This window comes from Vicugna pacos, chromosome 11, assembly GCF_048564905.1.
Source record: "Vicugna pacos chromosome 11, VicPac4, whole genome shotgun sequence".
In the NCBI taxonomy this organism is placed as follows: Eukaryota; Metazoa; Chordata; class Mammalia; order Artiodactyla; family Camelidae; genus Vicugna; species Vicugna pacos.
The window spans coordinates 38,620,755-38,645,156 of NC_132997.1; the positions used below are offsets into that span (position 1 = coordinate 38,620,755).

A 24,402-nucleotide genomic window follows, 5' to 3' on the forward strand; every position below is an offset into this window, starting at 1 on the left:
TCTCCTTTGTTAACCATAAGTTTGTTTTCTATGTCTGTGAGTCTATTTCTGTTTTGTAAATACGTTACTTTGTACTATTTTTTAGATTCCACATATAAGTGATATCATATGATATTTGTCTTTTTCTGTCTGACTTACTTCACTTAGTATGATCATCTCTAGGTCCATCTGCAAATTCTGGCCATTATTTGTAATGGTCTCTTCTGAATGGATAACTTTGGCTGAAGGATGTAGCTTCACCCCTAGAGGAACATTTAAAACAAAGTATTCATTTTGCGGGCTTTGTGACAGGGTGAACCACCTCTCAATTTGCATTCGGTCGGGAGCTCACTAAAGTCGCTGCCCTGCTCAAGTCCCCTCTGCCAGAGGTTGGTCTCCTAGCTGTCACTACAAGGTGAGAGGAGATTAAGCTCTCTCTAAAGAGGGGGCCCTCCCAGGCTTGTCTGGCTCCTGGACCCCTCTGGAGGCAGACGACCCCTTCTCGCTATCTGGTATTCACAGATCACTTCCGCCAACACACTTACCTCTCTCTGTTTCACATTTTATCTTGCCGGTAGGGTGATGCAATAGGCAAAAAAAAACCCAAACAAACAAACAAACAAACAAACAAAAAAACCCCGCTCTCTTTGTCTTTGGGTGTCAGGCAGAAATGGTTGTTTAAACATGAAGTCCCATTCAACCTTCCAGACCAAAGTGAATGTCTGGAGGAACTTGGACCAAAAAACTGGCTTATTAATGGTAACTCCAGGAACTTTGTTTCAATGTTTATTTTATATTTTATTTTAATTTATTTTTACTTTACTATTTTGTTTTGTTTTATTTTATGTTAACAGATTTTCCCTTTAGAGCACTCAGGATAATGCCTTCGAGGTCCATCCAAGTCACTGCAGATGTCAGCAGCTTGCTTTTCATCGCTGAGCAGTATTCCACAGTGTGGATATTCCACAATCTGTTTAACCATTCACCAGATGAAGGACATTTTAGTTGCTAACAGTTTTTTCTCTGCATCTTCACTAGCATTTGGTATTATCACTTTTTTTCCTCTTCTGATAGGTGTGTAGTGCTATCTTGATATAGTCTTAATTTTCCTACCTCTCATGGCTAGTGGTGTTGAACATCTTTTAATGTGTTTATTTACCATGTGTATACCTACTTCAGCAAAATGTCTCTTCCTGTCTTTTGCCCATTACATTTTTTTTTCTAAATAGACTTTATTTTCTAGAACAGTTTTAGGTTCACGGTAAAACTGAGCAGAAGATACAGAGATTTCCTGTATGTTCCCTGCCCCTTCTCATGTGTAGGCTTCCCTGTTATTAACATCCTTCACCGGAGTATAGTACATTTGTTACAACTGATGAACTACATTGACACATCATCACCCAAAGTTCACAGTTTACATTAGGATTCATTTGGTGTTATACATTCCATAGGTTTGAACAAATGTAAAATGACATGTATCCACCATTACAATATCATGTAGAATAGTTCCACTGCCCTAAATGTCTTCTGTGTTCCACCAGTTTATCACCCACCTCCACTCTTGGTAATCACTGATCTTTTTACGGTCTCCATAGTTTTACCTTTTCTGGAACGTCATATAATTGGAATCATACTGTATGTAACTTTCACATTGGCTTTTTCCACTTAGTAATATGCATTTACGTTTCCTCCATATCTTTTCATGGTTTGATAGCTCATTTCTACTCAGCCCTGAATAATATTCCATTGCCTGGTTATACCACAGTTTATTTATCCACTCACCTACTGAAGGGCATCCTGATTGCTTTCAGGTTTTAGCAATTATAAATAGGGTTATCATAGACATCCATGTACAGGTTTTTGTATTAAAGTAAGTTTTCGACTCCTTTGGGTAAACACCAAGGATTACAATTGCTGGATTGTTTAGTAAGTTTAGTTTTGTAAGAAACAGCCAAGCTGTCTCACAAAGTAACTGTACCATTTTGCATTCCCACCAGCAATAAATGAAAATTCCCGTTGCGCCACATCTTCGTCAGCATTTGGTGTTGTCAGTGTTCTGGATCTGGGGCCTCTAATAACGGAATGCTCTCTTGTTAGGCACACACACATTAAGGATTGTTATGTCTTCTTGGGAGTATTGGTTCCTTTATTGTTATGTAATGTCCCTCTTCATCACTAACTGTTTTCTTTGTTCTAAAGTCTGCTTTGCCTGAAATTGAGATAGGTACTCTCCAGCTTTCTTTTGATTTGTGTTATTATGGTGCATTTTTTTTCCATCTCTTTCCTTTTAATCAGTCTGTGCCTTTACATTTAAAGTAGGTTTCACGTAGACAAAATGGTGGAGATTGTTTTTTAATCTACTTTCTCTCGGTTTCTGTCTTTTGATTTGTGTATTTAGATTGTTTACATTTAAAGTGATTATTGATATATTGCATTAAAAGCTACCATATCTATCACTATTGTCTATTTTCTATTTTTCTTCTGGCGTCTTTCAAGATTTTCTCTTTGTGTCTGGTTTCCTGTAGTTTGATAAGCATATTTGTTGATTTTTTGGGTGTTTATTCTGCTTGATATTTTCTGAGCTACCTGGATCTGTGGTTTGGTGTCTGTTATCAATTTGGGAAAATCCTGAGCTCTTATTACTTTAACTGTTTTTTCTGTTCCATCTCTTTTCTTCTTCTGGTATTCGAATTACATGTATGTTATACTTTTTGTAATTGCCCCACAGTTCTTGGATAGTTTGTTCCATTTTTACATTCTCTTTTCTCTTTGCATTTCAGTTTTGGAAGTTTCTAGTAATATATCTGCAAGGTCATTGATTTTTTTTCCCTCAAATGTGTACAGTCTGCTAATTAGCCCATCAAAGGCATTCTTCACTTCTCTTACAATGATTTTGATTGTAAGCATTTCCTTTTGATTTTTAAAAAGAATTTCCATCTCTCTGACTACATTACCCATCTGTTCTTGCATGTTGTCCACATTTTCAATTAGAGCCCTTAGCATATTACTCAGAGCTATTTTAAATTCCTGGTATGATAATTTCAAGATCTTTGTCGTATCTGAGCCTGGTTCTGTCTCTTGCTGTATTTCTGCAGACTGTGTATTTTTCTTGATTTTATACATGAGTTGTAACTTTTTGTTGAAACCCAGACATGATGTAATGGGTAATAGGAACTGAGATACATTAGTGTGAGCATTTATGTTTATCTGGCCAGGAGTCACACTGTGTGTACTGTTTGCTGTAGGTTTAGGTGTCTGAGGCTTCAACTTCTAGTATCTTCGCTTTTGTCTCCCCTGTTGTCTTTGGATTTCTCTAAAATCTCCTTCTTAAATAGAATCTTTGCAGTTCTTTACACAGTTATCCTCTGCTATTATATAGGAGTTGATGTAGTGGTGAGGTGTGGGGAGAAATTGTGTTCTATAATCCTATGATTAGGTCTCAGTCTTGTAGTAAGTCTGTTCTCTTGGGCTGTGACCTTCACATGCTCTTCTTAGCTTCCTCCTCCCTTGAGGTGAGACAGGAAGACTAGAGGCATTGGGTTTGGGTATTTCCCCTCCCTTAGGTTTGTTAAACTCTGGTAAAGTAGCTTCACTTGCAGGGGAGATCAGAATGCTCTTGGCTTATTTCAAAACGGTTATTTTTTTCTTCCCCTGCTGGAAAGCATGAGGGGATTCTTCTCAGATATTCCCCATGAGAATCTGGTGGCACTTCTAGAGATAAAACCCACAAAAATACAGGATCCCTTTAAGACTGGGCCCCGCAGAATTTTTAATTGTTAAGCTAGTCCACCTTCAGCCTCTGCAGTTTGTCAATTGCAGTCTAAATTTTCCTTATTGTTACTGACTCCAGCCACTTCCGTTTATGGTAAGCTGTGGCCTTGTATTCACCCATCTCTTTAGTTTTGGGGACATCAGTTTGCCTTGTGACTTCAGCTCTCTGATAGACCTAACAAGAGGTGCTGATTTCAATTTGTTCAACTTTTTGCTTATTGTTAGGATGAGAGAGATGACTTCCAAACTCTTCACATGTTGGAGCAGAAACTGAAATTCTGCCTGTTGCATATTTTAAGGCTTAATTCATGTAAATTCCATATCAAACTTTTATATTTGTTAATGTAGTCCAATATATCACTTGTCTTTCATGGATTTTTGAATTTTTTATCTTGCTTAAGAAGGCTTTCACCATTTTATTTATAAATTAATTCAACATTTTTATATTCTAAGTCTCTCTCTCCCTTTCCTTCTCTTTCCCCCCTCCCTCTCTCTCTCCTATAACAGATACATAATATTTAGTATTTTAATTAATCTTAAAGTTTGTGTGTAATGCGAACTAGGGATCCAAATATACTTTTTGCCAAATGAGCAACTCGTCCCAATATCATTCATTAGTCAATGCATCTTTCCTCATTGATTTAAATTACTAAACTTTCCTATTCAGTTTGATCTATTTCTCTTTTATATTCTGTTCCATTAGTCTGTTCATATGCCGACACCACACTCTTTTATTCATAAGGCTTTGTATAATACAACTATTTTTTGTTTTAACACTGGGTAAAAAGTCTTTGCAGCTTCTTCATTTGCATTTTCAGCTTCACCAGAGAGCCTGGCGTTGTAGAAAACACACCAGGTCTGGAAGCCACTAAACCAGCCATTGTGAACTTTAAAGGATAACATACTTGAAATACTTAAGCTTTAATAATAAAAAAAAAGCCTTTATATATTGTGAAGAATTTTTCTTAATTTATGGAAAAGTTTTCCCCTGATGACTGCTGACTTTGATCTTTGGGCTTTCCCCTGCCTTTGTTATTCTTATTTCTCATCTTCATTTAGATTTTTTTTTTTGAACTAGTAATCCATTGATCTAGCTAGATAACTTTCTTTTATTTTCAAACTGTCTCTAATTGTGTGCAACAATGTTGATGCCCTTGATTCAGTAGCTCAAGGGATGTCTCATGTTCTTTCATTTGAAAAAAATGCTTTAGAATTTCACACTTTTCTTTCATTGCTAAAACCTGTCTCCTCTTACACTTGCCAAAAGAAATTATGCCACAGCACGGTTCTGTGGCAATTTCAAACCATTTTGCATGCTTAATATTTGGACTTTAACATTTGGCTAATGATGCGCAAAGAGCAGAGAAAACTTTAAGACAGAATACTTCCAAAGCAGAGTGAAAGAATGCATTGCATGAAGATGGAGTACCAGAAATGAATGGGGAAAGAAGTTCAGTATCCTATTGGCTTACTAAATTCAACTTTGTTACTTGACCTTGTTGTTATTGCTTGGTGGTGCAAAACATCTCAGTTCTAGGAAAAACACTAAGTAAATGTTTACCAGTGTTATTTCCATATTGTATTGACTTCATTTCCCCTATTTACCAATCATGTAAGTAATAATTTATATAACAGAAATATATTTGCTGATCATAGATTTATTAGAAGAAATAATGTTATTGTTCAGATCTTCAATATCATTATTTTATCTGTCTAACCAATTTCTAAGCAAAATATGTTATCATCTCTTCCTATGACTATCCCTTTATAAATTTCACCTGGTAATTCTGTCAATGTTTTCTTTATAGATTTTGTGGTTGTATTTTTGGTGCGTTTAAATTCATGACTGGTTTTTTTTTAAAGGTTTTCTTGGTCATGATTTTGAGAAAAATTTGACTTTTGTCTCATTAATATTGCTGTGCTAGCTTCTTTTGGTTAGTGTGCTTCCATAGCATTCCTATCCTCAGTTCTGTCTTTTCAACTTCCCTGTCATTTTGTTAGAGCAGACAGATAGCTAGATGTGAGCAAAGAAAGGGGGACACAGACCAAACGACAGGAATTGGGCAGAAAGGAGGGGCACAGGCCAAATACAGGAAACCACACATCATGGAAGCACCAGGGGTCCCTGGGCAAAGAAAGAAAACCAGGAACCTATGGGCTGATAAGGGATCATGCTTTTTGGGGTGACAAGTGGCCTGGAGAAGAACAAGGAAAGGTGAGAAAAGGCAGGAATTTCCAGTGTCTGAATGTAGCCTTTTGCTCATTATGCCCTCATTTCAATAAAATTAGCCTTGCAGATCAGAAGTACCCATCATGCACCGACGCCATGACACTTCTGATCCAGACTAAATAAGGACAAAAATCCCTCCTCCCTTTGGGAAGGTGGAGTTGGGATGATAATCAGGGAATACGACCCCAAACCCTTCCCTCCCCAATGAATATTCTGCCCATTCATCTTTACACCTTATGTAGCTAACTTGCCAAAGAAACTCAGGGCAGCTGCTCACCTGAGCCTGCCCGCTCTCCCCTGAGAGTGTACTATCCATCCTGTAATAAATCCTCACTTTACTTTTTTTAGCCACTACATCTTGTCTCTGAATTCTTTCTGGGACGGGGCAAGAACCTGGAACACCAATTGCATCTATCGGCAACAATTTTGCTTTAAATGGCTTCTTTTAAACAACTCTGGCAGGACTTTCTTTTCCCTCTAATCTAATGAACTCAGTTTTTTAAAAAGCTTTTTCTTAACATTAAAGATAAGTAAAGAAAAGTACAAAAAATTATAAGTGCACATCTTAATGAATTTTCCCAAAGTGAACACATCTGCATAACCAGCACCCAGATCAAGAAACAGAACATTACTAGCATGACAGAAGCCTTACTTGTACCATCTCCACCACTATCCCTTCACTAAGGGTAACCTCTATCCAGACTTCTAATGGGAAAATTTAGTTTTACCTTTTTTTTTTTTTAACTATACGGATTGAATCAGACGGAGTGTACCTTCGTGCATGGCTTATTTTGCTCAATATTCTACTTACCAGATGCATTTAGTTGTAGTTTGTTCAATCTTATTGCTGTAGAACATTACATTGTGTGGTGTGTGTACTATAATTTATTTATCTATCCTACTATTTATAGGCATTTGAGTAGTTTCCAATTTGGCGTCACTATGAACAGTGTTGCTATGTCCATTCACTGCATGCCTTTGGTGGACATGCATAAACCTGTTGAGTATATACGGAAGAGTAGAAATCTGGGGCTGTGGAGGAGGCATATGCTTAGCTTTAGTGGATACTGCCAGGTAGTTGTCTAAAGTCATTGTACTAATTTACATTTCTGCCAATGAGATATGACGGTTCCAGTTATTCTGTCTCTTCACCCGCACTTGGTCCTTCATGTCTTTTTCATTTCAGTCCTTCTGATGGGTTTATAGTGGTGTCTTGTTGTGATTCTAATTGGAATTCCCAGATGACTGATAAAATTGAGCACATTTGTATATGTTTGTTGGCCACTTGGGTATTCTCTTTTGGGTTGTGCTTGTTCAAGTTTTTGCCCATTTTTTCCTGTTGGATCTATTCTTTTAAAATTGATTAATGGAGTTTCAGAAATACATTTCAGATAAAACTCCTTTTTTGATATATGTATTACAGATATAGTCTTCCCTTCCCTGCTCCCAGGCTATCATTTTACTCCTTAATGGTTGGTGTCTTTTGCTAAAGAACAAATTCAGTCTTTGAGTGAGTACATTTAATTTTTTTGCATTTATTGATTCCTGGTGTATTATTGATGTGTTTGGTCTTATTTTGTTTGATTTATTTATCATTATTTTTCTTTGTTTTTCCCTTTTCTGCCTTCTGTTGGATTGATAAACATGTGTATTCTTTTTATAATCCTTTGCTGACTTGGAAACTATAGATTGGATTTCAATTTTTGAGATGTGTACCTAATTTCTTTCTTTAGTTTATATGCTACTGTTAAGATAAAATTTCTAAGACAAATGTAATTGCTTTGTAGATAATCTATCTTTATATCTGATAACATACTTTGTCTTTGATGTTCTGCAGTGTTAATGCAATGAATGTGTCTAGGTGTGAATTTATTTTGATTTATCCTGTTCGGTTCTTGAATGCACTTTGTATCTAAGGATTCACATTTCTTTAACTCTGGACAACCCTCGTCTATTCATTTATTGCTTCAAATATTCCTCCTTTCTTATCTGTCCATTCTCTTCTGGAACTTATGCTAGAAGAATATTGGAGCCTTTCAGTTCTACCATGCACCCTGCAGCCAGAGTGATCTTTTAAAAGTATAACTTCTATTATGACAGTCACCTGCTTGCAGCCATCTTCATGTGTGCTAGACATCTTCATAATCACTCCCTGTTTGGGCTTTGCAGCTCTTCCACTGTTTATACAATTACTTTTTTGTGTGTTAACTTTTTTCCCATTGAAAGACCTAGAGGAGTTTCTGTTATCCTGGATGAATCTGGATGAACCCTGACAGACGATGTCTTTGTTAATATGACGTTTTATTTGGCAAAATTCCAAATACCTTCCCATGGGCTTGAACACTCCTCTATGATGTGAGCTCCACTGACCTCCTAGTCTCATCTTGTTCCATTCTACCTCTCCTCCATTGTACACTAGCCGTATGAGCCTGCTGTGCACAAAAGACAAGATAGCAGGATTGACTGCTATTCTTTGAAAAAGCCTGCTTGCAAGATTGGCCCTTGGCTGATGTCTGGGAATTTGGTTTTTGGGAGAGTCTCTCCCACCCTGACTGATAAGAGTGGTTATCTGTGCCTAGATGGTGCAAACAATATAGTTTATGCTCAATACACACTTTCCTTCTGGGAGTCTGGAATTTTGGTATGAATTAGGGAAAATGTGCATATGTGGTCAGTCCCCAATAAAAACCCTGGGTAATGAGATTTCTTGGTAGACAATATTTCACTCATTTTGTTACAACTCACTGTTGAGGGAATTATGCATATCTTCTGTAACCTGACTAAAAGAGGACTCCAGAAAACTTGCGCCTGATTTTCTTGGGATTTACCCTATGCAGCTTTCAGTTTTTGCTAATTTTTATCCTTTCTCTGTATTAAATAATAACAGACTATGACTATATACTGAGTCTTTTGAGTCCGCCTAGTGAGTCTTGGGACCATCACCTAACACACCTTATAGGTATGTGGAGGCATGAGATACTGTGTAGTGTTTCAAAGTCCATTGATTAGAGTCACTTATTTCCAAAAGTAAAAACAAAATTTTAATGAAGTACAGTCAGTTTATAACGTTGTGTCAATTTCTGGTGTACATCACAGTACTTCAGTCATAAAGGAACATACATATATTGGTTTCATATTCTTTTCACCATAGGTTACTACAAGATATTCCAAAAGTAAATTTTAAACAGACAAAACCTTTAAGAGAATCTTTGTGGATGCATTTTTAATAGATACACAGGCAGTGTAAAGTGTGAAGAAGCCTTACAGTCACAGTGAATTAGTTACATAATGTAATTATTAATTACAGGATTGGACACACTAACTTCCTATTGCAAACGTTATTGTCATCTCTGGGTGAAACAAACATGCTTCTTTACAACAAGCCTTCTAACAACTGTGGTTAGAATTTCCAAACATACAGTTTCCAGGTTGTAAGTCACAGAGATTGTAGACTAACTATTAAAGCAAATAAACAAGTACTGAGTCAGAATCTCAATTTTAATAAAATGTAGTATACATATAGATTTAACTTAAATTCTATAATACCTCATAAGTAAATCAATAATCTTCCCCCACCCCCCCTTATCTTTCTAATCCTAAGCTTTCAAACACGGGTCAACGATTTCTTTACTCAGTCTTTCATTAAGTACCATTGACATTGTCATGATTTCAACAGCAGTTTTTAGTAAGGTTGAATCAAGATATTATAATCCCCTCCCCTACATTTCCTCAAATACACCAGTTCATCACTGCCATGAGGCTTGACCTCGGCAATTCTCTTCTGCCATCTTTGCAAGGCTCTCTTTCTTGTTCAGATCTCAGCTTGGATGTTACCTCCTTAGAGAAGTTTTCTCTCTAAAGTAATTAGCTATTCACTCTCCCATGCTTTCATCTTTGCAGAGCACTTATCACTCTCTATTTTTATAGTTTGTCATTTCTTTATCCATTTCTTTCATTTTTCTTCCCCACTAGAACATAAGCTTCCCTTCATAAGGGATTTGCTACATCCCTAGTGCCTTACATGTAAGTGGTCAGTGTTCATGGACTGAATGAATGAAACAATAATGCTGGATTTAGAATTCTCTTGATATTTTAATAACTTTTAATTAAAGTATAACATACTATGAGCACACCCATCTAACCACTGTCCTGATCAACAAATAGGACATTAACAGTACTCCAGAAGTACCCCTTTTTTTCCCTCCAAGTCAATATGCCCCTCTCCCCAAAACCACAGTTTTGACTTCTAACACCTAGATTGCTTTGTGAACTTTATGTAAATAGAATCTTGTATTATTTTTTGTCCAGATTGTGTCCTTTAATATATTTGTCATATTTACCCATGTCATTGCATGTTGTGCTAGTGATTTATTTATTTATTTTTGCTGTCTAGTATTTTTCTGTTAGAGGTGACATTTGATCCATTATATAATTGATGGCTATTTGTATTGTTTCCACTTCTGGATTGTTATAAATAGTGCTTCTGTGAACATGCTTGTGCACATCATTTGGGGCCACACATATGTATTTCAGTTGCATACCACTAGATCATAGTGAATGTATACATTCAGCTTTAGTAGATCATTAAAACTAGTTTTCTAATGTGGTTGAACCAATTTACCCACATACCAGCAATACATAAGATTTCCAGTAGCTCAGCATTCTCACCCATACTGGGAATTTGTCATCTTTTTTGTGCCATTCTCAAGTCCTTATTATACCAATAGCTCTTTGATGCCTTCAAATAGAGTTAAAAATTTTTATTTAGTATTCTTAATTATCTTGGGTGGGAGGATTGATTTGATACTAAATAGTCCCTCTGAAGAATATTTAAGCCTCAACGGGCCTGGAATTATTTTTATTAGAGGATGATTGAAGGCGAGAAAAAGATTTTAAAAAAAGGGGGGGAAGTCATAATGGATTAAGAAGGAAAGGGAGAGGGTTAGGAAGAGAGAGCATTTGTATAGGTTGCGTGAGAGGTGACATTAGCTTTGGAACACTACCAAGGAGGTGAGAAAAAGGGGAGAATGGTTGGAATTTTTTTCTGGGTGTTCTAAAAGTATCACATCCCCTGGTTCGATATTTTTAAAAGAGCCTGCAATAAAGATTCAAATTACTTTAAATGCCTTTTGGTTGGTAATCTGATGGTGCTCTGAATGCTTGTGACCTCAATTCTGTCTAGCTGTGTGTGAGTTACATCAATTTCTTGTTTTAAATTTGTTTAAGAGAGATCACATAATTCACCAAATCCTTTCCTAGTCAGAGAAGCATAGTATAGTAAAGAGCTCTGGCGCTAGACAGACTGATTTTTATATCCTTCACCTCATGATTTTATTGTAAAATTTTTCAAATATTCAAGAAATTTGAAAGAATTGTACAGTGAACACACACAACTTAACATTTAAATCCCATCAGTCATATTTTTTATATTTGCTTGATTGCAAATCAATCCTTTAATCATCTATCATCTTTTTTTTCTAAGGATATCTTTTATTTATTTTGTTTTGAGGTGGTGGTAATTAGGTTTATTTATTTATTTAATGGAGATACTTGGGGATTGAACCCAGGACCTCGTGCATGCTAAGCACATACTCTACTGCTGAGCTATACCCTCCCCCTCCATCTTATTTTTTCAATGCATTCCAAAGAAAGTTGCAGACATCATACCCAAACACTTCAACATGCATATCATTAACTAGAATTCAGTGACCTGCTTTAAATTTAATACTTATTAGTTACCAGCAGTGTGCATTTGAGCATGTGACTTCAGCTCTCTGAACTTTGGATTCCTAATAAGTAAAATGCTCACATTAATAGTTACTTCATAGCAGGTTGTTAAGTGGCTTAAATGATATATGCATACACATACACATATGTATTTATTTACAGAGAAATGTTTATGTGCACATATTTACTTATAAGGCATGCTGTAGGTTTGACATAGGTAGCCATTGCTATTGCTATTGTTAATCTGTGCCCTAGAGGTCAAGAGAAAGTTATGGTCGCTGACCCTCCTTCCTAACGGAGCTCCCTACCAGGAGCATGATGCTTACAGGGAGCTGCCGAGGGCAGAGGACTGGTGCATTACACAGACATTTACCTATCACAGCATGGTTCGTCCTCCTGTCTCTGGGATTTGTAACCACAAACATTACAGGAACTGCATTTCTGTGGACAGAAATTCTAGTCTTGGGCTTTCTCTTCTATTCAGTGAGCCGATTATGGGAGCGATTCAGGAAAAGCCAATTTTTCTTTCACATGCTGTGAAATCTGCATAGAACGCCAAACAATTTCCAGACAAATAGAAGAAGGCTGTCCAAAGAAGGTGCCGTAAGGGCAGAATTTAAACACGGCCTGATGATAGTCACATGGGATCTTGTCCTCTTGCTTTCACTTGTGGCAGGGAGTGTGCCTGGGGAAGCACAGGCCTGTTGGGACAGGAGTCGGGTATTTGAGTATTCTCAGCCACTTGTGGGACATCAAAGAACTGTGGAGAAGCGGTCAATAACATAGGTACAGGGGATAGATAAGAAAGGTATATGAAGAGGGTATAGAGTCTTAACAGTGAAACTTGGATGACAGAGCACTTAATTATAATCAGAATGAGCAGCAATGCATCCCATTAATGTGACTCAGGTAAATAAAGCTTACGAAAAAGTGCTCACCACCCATTGTAAGAGGTTGTGTTGTAGAACAGAAAAGTCCCAAAGCTAAAAGTTCAGCTAGTTAATCTGCAAAACCTTGGACCCAGGTCCAGAATCTCTGAAACTCATCCATAAACTAAATATTTAGACCCGGTAGCTTCCACTAGGGAAGTGAAACAAAAGTTTTGGAAGACAAAGACAGAGCATTAATAATTATAATATTCCTTTAAGGATCAGCCTTGTAATCATAAAGAAATGGGTTTATTTTTAAGATGTTTGAAGTATTTAAGAAATTACGACATATTAGAGAACACTCAGCATGCCTGACTTGTGATTTAATGTGAATTTGTAAGGATGTAATTAGTTAAGTTTATAAACAGTATTTAAGGGTAGAAGGTATTCAGAGACACATTCAACTCAAAAACAGTCAACTATTGGGGAAGGTATAGTTCAAGGGGTAGAACGCATGCTTAGCATGCAGGAGGTTCTGGGTTCAATCCCCAGTACCTCCTCTAAAAATAAATAAATGAATAAATCTAATACCTCGTCCCTTAAATTTTTTTTTTAAAAAGTCAACAATTCCTTGATAATTAGAATTTGAAATTATAAACATAATATTAATTGCATCAGCACCACAAAATATGAAATGTTTACAAGAACCTGAATTGATATTCCACCTTTATTCATTGGATTTATAGGAGTCGTGTAGGTATATAAGAAGACTTGGCCTGATAGGTTTGTAACTTGGCTTTGGCTTAATTAAAAGTATTAAAGAAATTGTGGTATATTTATACAATGGAATACTACTCAGCCATAAAAATATTAAAATCATGCCATTTGCAGCAACATGGATGGCCCTGGAGAATGTCATTCTAAGTGAAGTAAGCCAGAAAGAGAAAGAAAAACACCATATGATATCACTCATATGTGGAATCTAAAGAAAAAGACAAATGAACTTATATATGAAACAGAAACAGACTCACAGACATTGAAAACAAACTTATGGTTACCAGTGGGGAAAGGGGGTGGGAAGGGATAAATGGGGAGTTCCAGATTTGCAGATTCTGACTGGTATATATAAAATAGATTAACAAGTTTGTACTCTATAGCATAGGGAACTATACTTGATATCTTGTAGTAGCTTATGGTGAAAAAGATTTGAAAACAAATATATGTATATTCATGTATGACTGAAACATTGTGCTGTACACCAGAAATTGACACAACATTGTAAACTGACTATACTTCAATAAAAAAAGTATTAAAGTTTAAAATGCAGTTCAAATGTTCAAGGGAATTTAATTACCTAATTTTGAAAAAGGAGTTAATTTTTAGGAGTATTTAATATGTCAATCATAGATATGATGTTTAATTTATGATGTGTCAGCTTGGCTAAGCTACACAGTGGAAGGAAGGCCATTCATGGAGCAGGAAGTGGGTTCTCAATAGACATTGAATCTGCTGGCAACTTGATCTTGGGCTTCCCAGCCCCCAGAATTGTGAGAAATAAACGTCTGTTGTTTATAAATGTCTGTTGTTTATAAGCCCCCAGTCTATTCTGTTAGAGCAGCGCAAACTGACTGAGACAGTACTCAAATCCGTCCGGTGGTTATTTACCCAGTTTTGAAATGCATAATTGGAATAGGTATGCTTAGTCATTGGCTTAACACCCACATTGGCCCCCTGACCTATGGAGTGAGGGCTCTTGTGCTGGGAAAGACCAAGTGAAAGCCACTAGAAAATAGCCAACCAAAAGCAATACTGCATTTCTGGAGGGATTACAAAGATTAGTGGCACCACCAAGGACTTAAAGATGTAGGGTAGTGATATTTATCACATCCTTGTCCAGTTCTTCTATCTGACCCGTGCAGAATACAGATGGATCTTGGAGAATGATGGTAGATTGTTGTAAACATAATCAGGTTATAACTCCTGTTGTCCCAGATGTGGTTTCATTGCTTGAGCAAATCAGCACATCCCCTAGTACCCAGTTTGTAGCTATTGATCTGGCAAATGCCTTTTTCTCCATTCCTACCCATAAGGACCACCAGAAGCAGCTTGCTTTCCACTGTCAAGACCAGCAGTACACCATTGGCATCCTTCATTAGGGGCATATCGACTCTCTAGCCCTCTGACTTTTCTTGGGAGGAGAAATGGCCGGAGGTCCAATCTATACTGATTCATCGGCCGTGGCCAATAACTTAGCTGGATGGTCAGGGACTTGGAAAGAATATGATTAAAAAATTGGTCACAAGGAGATCTGGGGAGGCAGTATGTGGTCAGACTTCTCTGAGTGGGCAAATTACTACTGGTTCTCTGGAGAACTCCCTGACAGTTATATTATGAATTAGTTGAGCATTCATCAAATATCCTGTGAAGTGGTTCTTTTTTATATCAATCACTGGATGAATGGAGCATAATACTTTAAAACTGAATTTAAGGTTTAAGACAAAGCAGCTTTAAAAACTCACAACATCAGTACATTGAATGCTGTGAGGAGGGTAGAGCTCAGCAGTAGAGTGCATGCTTAGCATGCATGAGGTCCTGGGTTCGATCCCCAGTACCTCCATTAAATAAAAAAAAATAATAAATAAATAAATCTAATTACTAACCCCCCAAATAAATTGAATGCTAATTTAAATACATATAGCTTTAATTAATCTTATTAGTTTACAACTAATGTCTCTCATTTAGAAACTTAAATGGCCTTGTTTAACCTTGTGACTTTTATGACCTTAAGTCAGTTAAATTCTCAGTTTCTCATCCGGAAATAAGGATCATTTTTGCCTCATCCAGAAATGGGGATCATTTTGCTTTGCCCTCTTTGAAGGACTTTTGCAGGAACCACACAGTTTTATGAAAATTATGTAAACTGTAAAGGGTTGTTCTCCTTAGAAAGTATTGCCTTAAAGTAAAATTGGCGAGGATTCAATCAATCCCTTCTGAACATTATACATTATAACTGGCCCCTGAAGCCTTAGAAAAGGATGAAACAGTACTTTCCAAAGGATAGGCAGGACCGAAGAACACACGTGGAACACAAGCTGCGTTAGTAACACTGAGCTACGACATTTCACTTCAATTCTTCAGATTATGTCAAGAAGAGAGTCCGTTCAGAAACATAGACCCTTTACATTTCTCGAACGAATTGCTCCTTTTACAGTGAAAGATCAGACCTCAGGCTCCGAGCATTTGGAAGGCAATACTATCTGGCAAGAATTAAATGATTAAAAAAATTCGTTTTAATTACCTTCTATTTATATCCAATAATACTAATTTTTCACTTGCTATAAGTATTTACAGTTTCCTTTTTAAGTAAATGCACTTAAATTGAAAAAAGAACCCACTTACCTCATTAGGTAATGAACGTAGCAAGTACTGGGGAGATGGTATGTGAAAGTGGAAGATGGGAGTGATCATATTTAGAATACTCTAAATATTTTTCTGGACACTGTATCCAGTCTCTTATCTAGAAGAGCAGTCTTTCACCTTGGAGGTGAGGAAAGGCAGGCCGTCTGCTAGTTGCCTTTTTTCCATTTGCTTGTTCTGTTTCTAACAGTCATCTTGTAAAGTAGGAAGTATCACCTCCCTTTTGTAGATGAAGGAAATGAGATTTTAGGAGTTTACTGGTTCAAGGTCATGTTATGCTGCAGCCAGTATTTAAATCAGGGAGCAGGGCAGGGTCTGTGTGGAGAATGTGGCAGCGATGTCATTTCATGCACTGCCTGCTGGAGGTCAGGTTTCAAGGAGCTCCCTGTGGGAGAGGTCTGGAAAGCCCTGGCCCCTTTACCTCTTTAAACAGAACCCAGATGAGACCTCCTGGTGGGGAAGATGCCATTTGCCTTCCGGAAAGTTTTGCTCAGATCTTGGTCTGAGTGCAGGCGGTTGGTTTTTAATGAATGTCCGAAGGGAGAAGAAATGAAGGGAGACACATGGGATGAGAGGAAGAGAGAAACAAAGATCATTCTTTGCTTCGATTCCTGGGGAGCCCCATATCCTTCCCTCATCCCTCCCCGTGGCGTCTATTTTGGGGACATTGAGATATTTTAGGAATTTTGCTAAGGTTGAAAATGGGAAGTTTATAGCGCCTCCATCCTGGCAGACAGATGGAAACAATTAACAACATATCTTAACATTCTCATAGTTGGAAGCTACTCAGCAGCCCTGATGCTTAAAATAGGGATTTTAAGTTGGCTGGAGCAGAGATGGAAAGAGAAGGGAAATCAGATGTGCTCAGCACCTTTCATATACTGAACACTTTAATATAATCTTCCCAAAAGTTCCCAGGGAGCTGACATGATGCGCCCTACTTCCCAGACGACAAAACCAAGGCTCAGAGAGGTTAAGTATGTGCTTTGTGCTCAAGCTCACACAGCCTGATATCCTGGCTAGGGGATTCAGCCTCCCTAAGCTCATGTCTTTTTTTAGCCAACAGGTAGACAGTGTTGAATGAAAAAGAGGCTTTGATAGACTGAATGATGCCTCCCTCCACTGTACACCCCCTCCCCCCCCGCCAAAGATATCCACATCCTGATCTGTGGAACCTGAGAATATTACCTTAAATGGCAAAAAAAAAAAAAAAAATACTCGGCAGTGGTGATTAAGTTAAAGGATCCTGAGATGAGGAGATTATACTGGGTTATTCAGGTGGACTATAATCCCAAGTGTCCTCAAAAGAGGCAGGTGGAGGGAGATTTCAAACAGACAGAAGAGGAAAAGGTGAGGTGACTACAGAGGTAGAGATGGGAGTGATGTGGCCACTAGCCAAGAGATGCTGGTGGCCACAAACACTGGAAGAGACAAGGAACAGAGCCTCCCTCCAAGCCTCTGGAGGGAAGGCGGCCCTGCCAACACCGATCTCAGCCCCGTGAAATGAACTTCTCTGCGATAATAATTTCTACAAACCGCCAAGTTTGTGGTAACTTGCTCTGGCAGCCACAGGAAGCTATTACAAGGTCTGAGATAGAATTGCAAGGGACAACATTTCAGGGACAGTGAGAAGGAGAAAGCGTACTGAGAAAGTTAGGGGGAACCAGGTGTCTGAGGAACAGGGAGAGTTTCACAGAGGGAGTGGCTCCCAGTGGCCTGTCCCCATGAGACTAGAGGCTGTGCACATTGTCCCCACTGTACAGGTCTCCCCCAGTCACTCCCACCTTCATGCCCTCTATTCCTGGGCAGTGGCCCCTTGAAGTCCTGAGCTAAGAAAGGTCTTTGCAGCTCCAGAGATCTTGGTCCAAGTTCCGTCCCCGTTCTGTGGTGTCTCCTAGGGCACTGCAGAGGGTTATAAATCACGCCAACCACACAGAGTTTAGACCAGAGATCATCATTGGTGCCTTGGCGGAGAGTGAGGGAGAGGAGCTAAATGAGGGCAGAATGCGGGGATGTGACTACAATCTCACTGCCCAAAAGCCATTACACAGTCAGTCAAGAGATGATCAGAATCAAGAGAGATCCTTACTTCTTCAGAAGCCAGTGCTTTCCAAACACTATAAAATATCATGACAATAAATGCAGAAGGCACGCCCTTGGGTGGGTGGCTTGATCTGCCAGCTGGGACTCGGTGACTGTCCCTGTGCAAATGTCCAGATGTCTTGGACATGGTTGTTCCTGAGGGGCAGGGGACAGATGTGAGCCTTGCCCTTGAGAAAAGTCCTCCCCACTTATAGGACTGGTGAGGGTTTAAATGAGATAAGGTGTTAGACTCCGGCCCTCAGGCACAGTCACTTCCCTCTCTTCTCTTGTTAGTACTCAGCCCCGTGGCTGTGTCAGTGAGGCTTCTGCCTGGCTTTGTACAGTGTGGGTTGCATTTCTGCTGCAAGCTAGCAGGTTGGCCGAGTTTCCTACAGCTCCCGGGCAAAAATGCAAACTCCTCTCCTTGGCCTGAGAGGCCCGGCAGAAGGGCGCTCGGCCAGCCCTGCTCCTCCCCTCACACCTGTCAGCCCCCTTGCTCGCCTCCATCACCCCGTGCTCCTGCCCCTCTGATCTTGGAATCGGCCAAGCCCCGAGATTCTGTGCCTGGTACTCTCTCTGTCTGGAAAGTTCTTCCCAAGACTGGCGCCTTCTCAACCTTCAAGTTGCAGCTCAAATGTCACCTCCCGGAGGCACCTCTCGGGACCACTCCAGCTCCAGTGTCCCCAACACCAAAGTCATGTGGTAATGCATCACCTTGTCTACTTGTTCCGTCTAGTCTTTCTCTCTGTGGAATTATTTCATCTGTTTATCTCCTCATGGTCTGTTCCCCTCTCCCTGTTCAATGGAAACCTCACAAAGGTAAGATGCTACTTGTACCTACCATTCTATTCGTAGCACAAAGCTTAAAATATACCAGGTCCTTGATAAGTATTTGTTGAGTAAAGGGATGGCTGAGGCAAGGGTATGGGGACAGCCTCACAGATGACGCTTAGGGCTGCTGCCACCATGGCCCACATGAGAGGGCAGCCCAAGAAGAAGCACTAAAGAGCAAGGGCACAGATGGAGCTCCTAAGCCAAGCCAGACCCAGGTGTGAGGCTGCGGGAAGCCGGAAGCCAACAGGTGAGAATCTCTTGCAGACAAGATGCACCACAGGATGAGGATTTACAGAAGGGAGCCTCAGGAGACTCCTGAATGGGCAATGGGGTTTCGGATGGAAAAAGAGACTTTTAGGTTATTAGATGACCACAGGAGATTTCAGAGAACGAGGCCAGTACAGAGGACTTGGGCCTCGGAGGCGAGATCCCGGAAGATACCTGAGAGATGAAGATGCAGCAATGGAACTCCCCCCAAAAGACGTGCCTTTTGGCTGGATGCTTTCTCCAAGCAGCCTCACTGGCAGGAGGACTGGGTTTAGCCATATGGTGGGATCCCTCCATCCTTTCGTTAACAGTCCCCTTTTTAGTCCATGGTGCAATACCATGTACTCGCCCACCAGACCGTTTAGAAAACCTTGGAGTGAAGCCCAGAGGCATCACAGTGTGCTTGACTGTTTCATAGCCAGAGATTTACACACAGAAAACTCTCAGGACAGTGCTTGTATTCAATAAGCTCTATGGAATGTCTACTTGTATTGTTTTTAGAGAAAGTATCCGTTCGTTGGCTCTGAAATGACATTTGCCATATTACACAGAGATAGCGATGTTAATGTGAGTCCAGGTTGCTTCCTGAGGGCTGGTGGGCTGGAGAAGAGTCCCTGGAGTGACCCAAATGGATTATTCCTCATCAGAGTGGAGGGTGTGACCAGGGCTGCCATGGAAATCCAGAGCCCCGCATGGTTCCAGTCATCAAAACTCTTTCCAAACACCAACCTAGCCTGCGGGCAGAAAGTACTATTCAGCTGTGATCATGGAGACAGATGGAATTTGTACAGAAAAGCAGAAGGTGCACATTTTCTATAGTAGATCATGTGTGTGCATTGGGACAAGTGTGACAGATTTATTTTTTTAATGGAAAAGATGATGGATAGTTTGCTGGCGCTTACTCCTGGGTTCAGCCTTGCATTTGATGAGGAAACTGTGATTCTGACACTTCCAACAACGACAGCTTCAAGCCTCCAGAAACTCAGCTCTAACAGCCAAGGGGCGCTTGATTGGCCAATGTGATTAGTGATGTGGTTTTTCTAGATGTTGGACGCTCCCTTATCTACCCTAGATAGAGAGAAAGCATGGTTGGGCCTTTTAGCTGGTTAGTATTTGTGGGCAGGATTTCAGAATAACTCTTCAGACAAGTTTAACATAACCAATGAAAGTTGTTAGATTCATATTTCAAGAAAGGAGGTGGAAATGGATTTTTTTCCTTTTTTTTTTGATTTTCTTAAGAACATTTTTTGCAGGGCAATGCTTATAGTTGTTTTAAACTTTATTTTTATTGTAAAATAACAGAAACAGAGAATCATAGGACAAATGGAAAGCTTAATGAGTCATTTTCAGGTGAACACCTGTGTAACCATTGCCAGTCCAAGAAACAGAACTTTGCCGCCAGTTCCAGAAGCCCCTCAGTATATTCCATTTCACCCACAGGGAACCATTATCCTGACTTTTACAGTCACCATTTCATTTTGTTTATTTACAGCTTTATGTACCCCTCAAATGTGCATCCATAGACATTATAGTTACTTTTGCTCTTTAAAAGAAAAGGTGATATGTCTTAAATACAGGTTCCCTTCTATCTCCTTCTTTTAAAAACAATTATTGAGATGTAATTCACATACTGTAAAATAAATCTTTCAAAGGGTACAATTCAGAAATGTTTAGTATGTTCACTAAGTTGCTTAACTATCACCACTAATTCCAGAATATTGTCATCACAGCCAAAAGAATTCTATACCCATTGGCAGTCATTCCTCAGTTCCTCCTCCCCTCTACCCTTGCCAACTGCCAATCTACTTTGTCTCTACTGATGCGTTTATTCTGGATATTTCATAGGAATGAAATCATACAGTATGTGATCTCTGGTGATTAGCTTCTTTCATTTAGCATAGTGTTTTCAAGATTCATCAATTTTGAATGGCATAGATTGTGGTCATTGCCACATTATGTTTCATGTGTATATATTTATCTCCAGACTCATCAAGTTGCATACATTAAATATAAACAGCTTTTTGTATGTCAGTCCTACCTTAATGAAGTGGTTTAAAAAAAGATTTGTTCATCTTTGGCATGTAGCTGTGAGTACTTCGTTCCTTTTTACTACTGAATAATATTCCATTGGATGTGTATACTACATTTTGTACATCCATTCATCAGTCAATGGATATTTGAGTGGTTTCCACTTTGGGGACATTATCAATAATGCAGCTATGAATATTTGTGCACAAGTTTAGGTGTAGACATATATTTTCATTTCTCTTGGGTATATACCTGGGAGTGAAATTGCTGAGTCATATGGTAACTCTACAATCGACTCTTTGAGGAACAGCTGAACTGTTTTCCAAAGTGGCTACACTACTTTATACTCCCATCAGCAATATACGAAGGTTCCAATTTCTCCACATTTTGTCACACTTACTGTTGTCCATCTTTTGACTATAGCTATCCTTATAGATGTGAAATATGATCTCATTGTAGTTTGATTTGCACTTACCTAATGATTAGTGATGTTGAGCATCTTTTCATGTCCTTCACTGGTTACTTGATAAAGCTTCTTTGGAGAAATGTCTATTCATATCTTTTGTCCATTTTTAAACTGGGTTATTTGTCTTTTATTGTTGAAATGTGAAAGTTCTTTATATATTCAGGATACTGTGCCCTTATCAGGCATATAGGCAAATATTTTCTCCCCTTCTGTGAATTGTCTTTTCACTTTTTAAGTAGAGAAGCACAGAAGCTTTTAATTTTGATGAAGTCTCATTTATCTGTTTTTTTGTTGCTGCTCATGTTTTTGGTACCATATTTATAAATCCATTGTCAAATCCTAAGTCATGTAGATTTTGCACCAATGTTTTCTTCTGAGAGTTTTATATCTTTTGCTCTTACGTTTAGGTCTTTGACCCATTTTGAGTTTACTTTTGTTTATGACGTGAAGTAGGAGTCCAACTTTATTCTTTTGCATGTAGAAGCCACTTGTTTTAGCACTATTTGTTGAAAAAAACCATCTTTACTCATTGATTTGTCTTGCTACACTTGTAAATCACCCATGAATTTTCTAGTTTCTTAAGATGGAAGGTTAGGTTATTGAATTCAGATCTTTATTTTCTTGCTAATATACATATTTTCAGATATAATTTCCCTTTAAACACTACTTAATTGCAGCTGATGAGTTTTGGTATATTGTGTTTTGGTTTTTATTAATCTCAAAGCATTTTCTAATTTTCCTTGTGATTTCTTCTTTGACCCATTGGCTACTTATGGTATTTAATGCCTACATTTGTTAATTCTCCAAATTTTCATTTTTTATTAATTTCTAACTATTCTGTTGTTTTCTGAATGCATAATTTGTGTAACTTCAATCTTTTTAAATTTATCAAGTCTTGTGTTATGATCTAGCATATGGTTTATCCAGGAAAATGTTTTATGTGTGCTTGAGAAGTATGTGTATTCTGCTGTTGTTGGATGGTATGCTTTATAAAGTCATTTAAGATTAGTTGATTTATATTGTTGTTAAAGTCTTTGTTTGTCTTCTTTATAGTTTTTCTATCCATTATTGAAAATGTGGTAATGAAGTCTGTATTTTTGTTAATTGTCCATTTCTCCCTTCATTCTGTTAATTTTCATATCATGTATTTTGAGACTGTATTGCTTAAGTAATATATATTTATTTTTGATATATATTCTTGGTACATTGACCCTTTTATCATCATATGATGTCCTTCATTGTTTCTAGTAATAATTTTTGTCTTAGATACTATGTTGTCCCCAGTCTCTCTTTTGGTTATTGTTTACATGGTATATTTTTTCCCAAACTTTTACTTTTAGTTTATTTGTGACTTTGAATCTAAAGTATGTCTCTTGTAGATAAATATAGTTGGATCACATATTTTATTTTATTTTATTTTATTTTATTTATTTAACATTTTTTATTGATTTATAATCATTTTACAATTTTGTGTCAAATTCCAGTGTAGAACACAATTTTTCAATTATACATGAACATATATATATTCATTTTCACATTCCTTTCTCTGTGAGCTACCATAAGATCTTGTATATATTTCCCTGTGCTATACAGTATAATCTTGTCTATCTATTCTACAATTTTGAAATCCCAGTCTCTCTCTTCCCATCCCCCACCCCCTTGGCAATCACAAGTCTGTATTCTATGTCTATGAGTCTATTTCTGTACTGCATTTATGCTTTGGGATTTTTTTTTTTTAGATTCCACTTATGAGTGATCTCATATGGTATTTTTCTTTCTCTTTCTGGCTTACTTCACTTAGAATGACACTCTCCAGGAGCATCCATGTTGCTGCAAGTGGCGTTATGTTGTCAGTTTTTATGGCTGAGTAGTATTCCATTGTATAAATATGCCACATCTTCTTTATCCAGTCATCTGTTGATGGACATTTAGGCTGTTTCCATGTCTTGGCTATTGTAAATAATGCTGCTATGTACGACTCAATAAGAAGAAAATAAGCAACCCAATCCAAAAATGGGCAGAAGACCTAAACAAGCAATTCACCAAGGAAGACATACAAATGATCAATAGACACATGAAAAAATGCTCAATATCACTAATTATCAGAGAAATGCAAATCAAAACTACAATTAGGTATCACCTCACACCAGTCAGAATAGCCATCATTCAAAAGTCCACAAATTTCAAATGCTGGAGAGGCTGTGGAGAAAAGGGAACCCTCCTACACTGCTGGTGGGAATGTAGTTTGGTGCAGCCACTGTGGAAAACAGTATGGAGATTCCTCAGAGGACTATGAATAGACTTACCATATGACCCAGGAATACCGCTCCTGGGCTTATATCCAGAAGGAACCCTACTTCTGGATCATATATTTTAAAAGATGAATTCTGAAAATCTCTGCCTTTTGATTGGAGTGCTTAATCTATTTAGTTTTAATGTAATTCCTGGTAAGGTAGGATTTACTTTTGCCATTTTTCTGTTTGTTTTCTACAGGTCATATGCCCTTTTTTGTCCTTCTTTCTCTCCATTACTGCCTTCATTTCCATTAAATAGATATTTTCTCTTGTATTGTTTTAATTTCCTTATCATTTGTGTTATTATACTTTTTGGAGTTATAGTCTTAGTGATTTCCCTGGGGATTACAATTAATAATTTATAACAACCTAGTTTGTATTAGTATCAAATTAATTTCAATAGTGTATAAAATTTTATTCCTGTATAACTCTATTCCT

The 24,402-nt window shown here is 38.1% G+C and overlaps 1 protein-coding gene across 1 annotated transcript in view; it reads left to right on the top strand.

The window, feature by feature from the left end:
• LOC140685370 (FERM and PDZ domain-containing protein 2-like) overlaps positions 1-24,402 on the top strand; it is a 98,006-nt gene that overhangs the window by 7,171 nt on the left and 66,433 nt on the right. Inside the window, exon 3 of the mRNA XM_072972398.1 lies at positions 17,892-18,043. Within this exon, the coding sequence (XP_072828499.1) occupies positions 17,892-18,043 (152 nt within the window). The remainder of the gene's footprint in view (positions 1-17,891; positions 18,044-24,402) is intronic.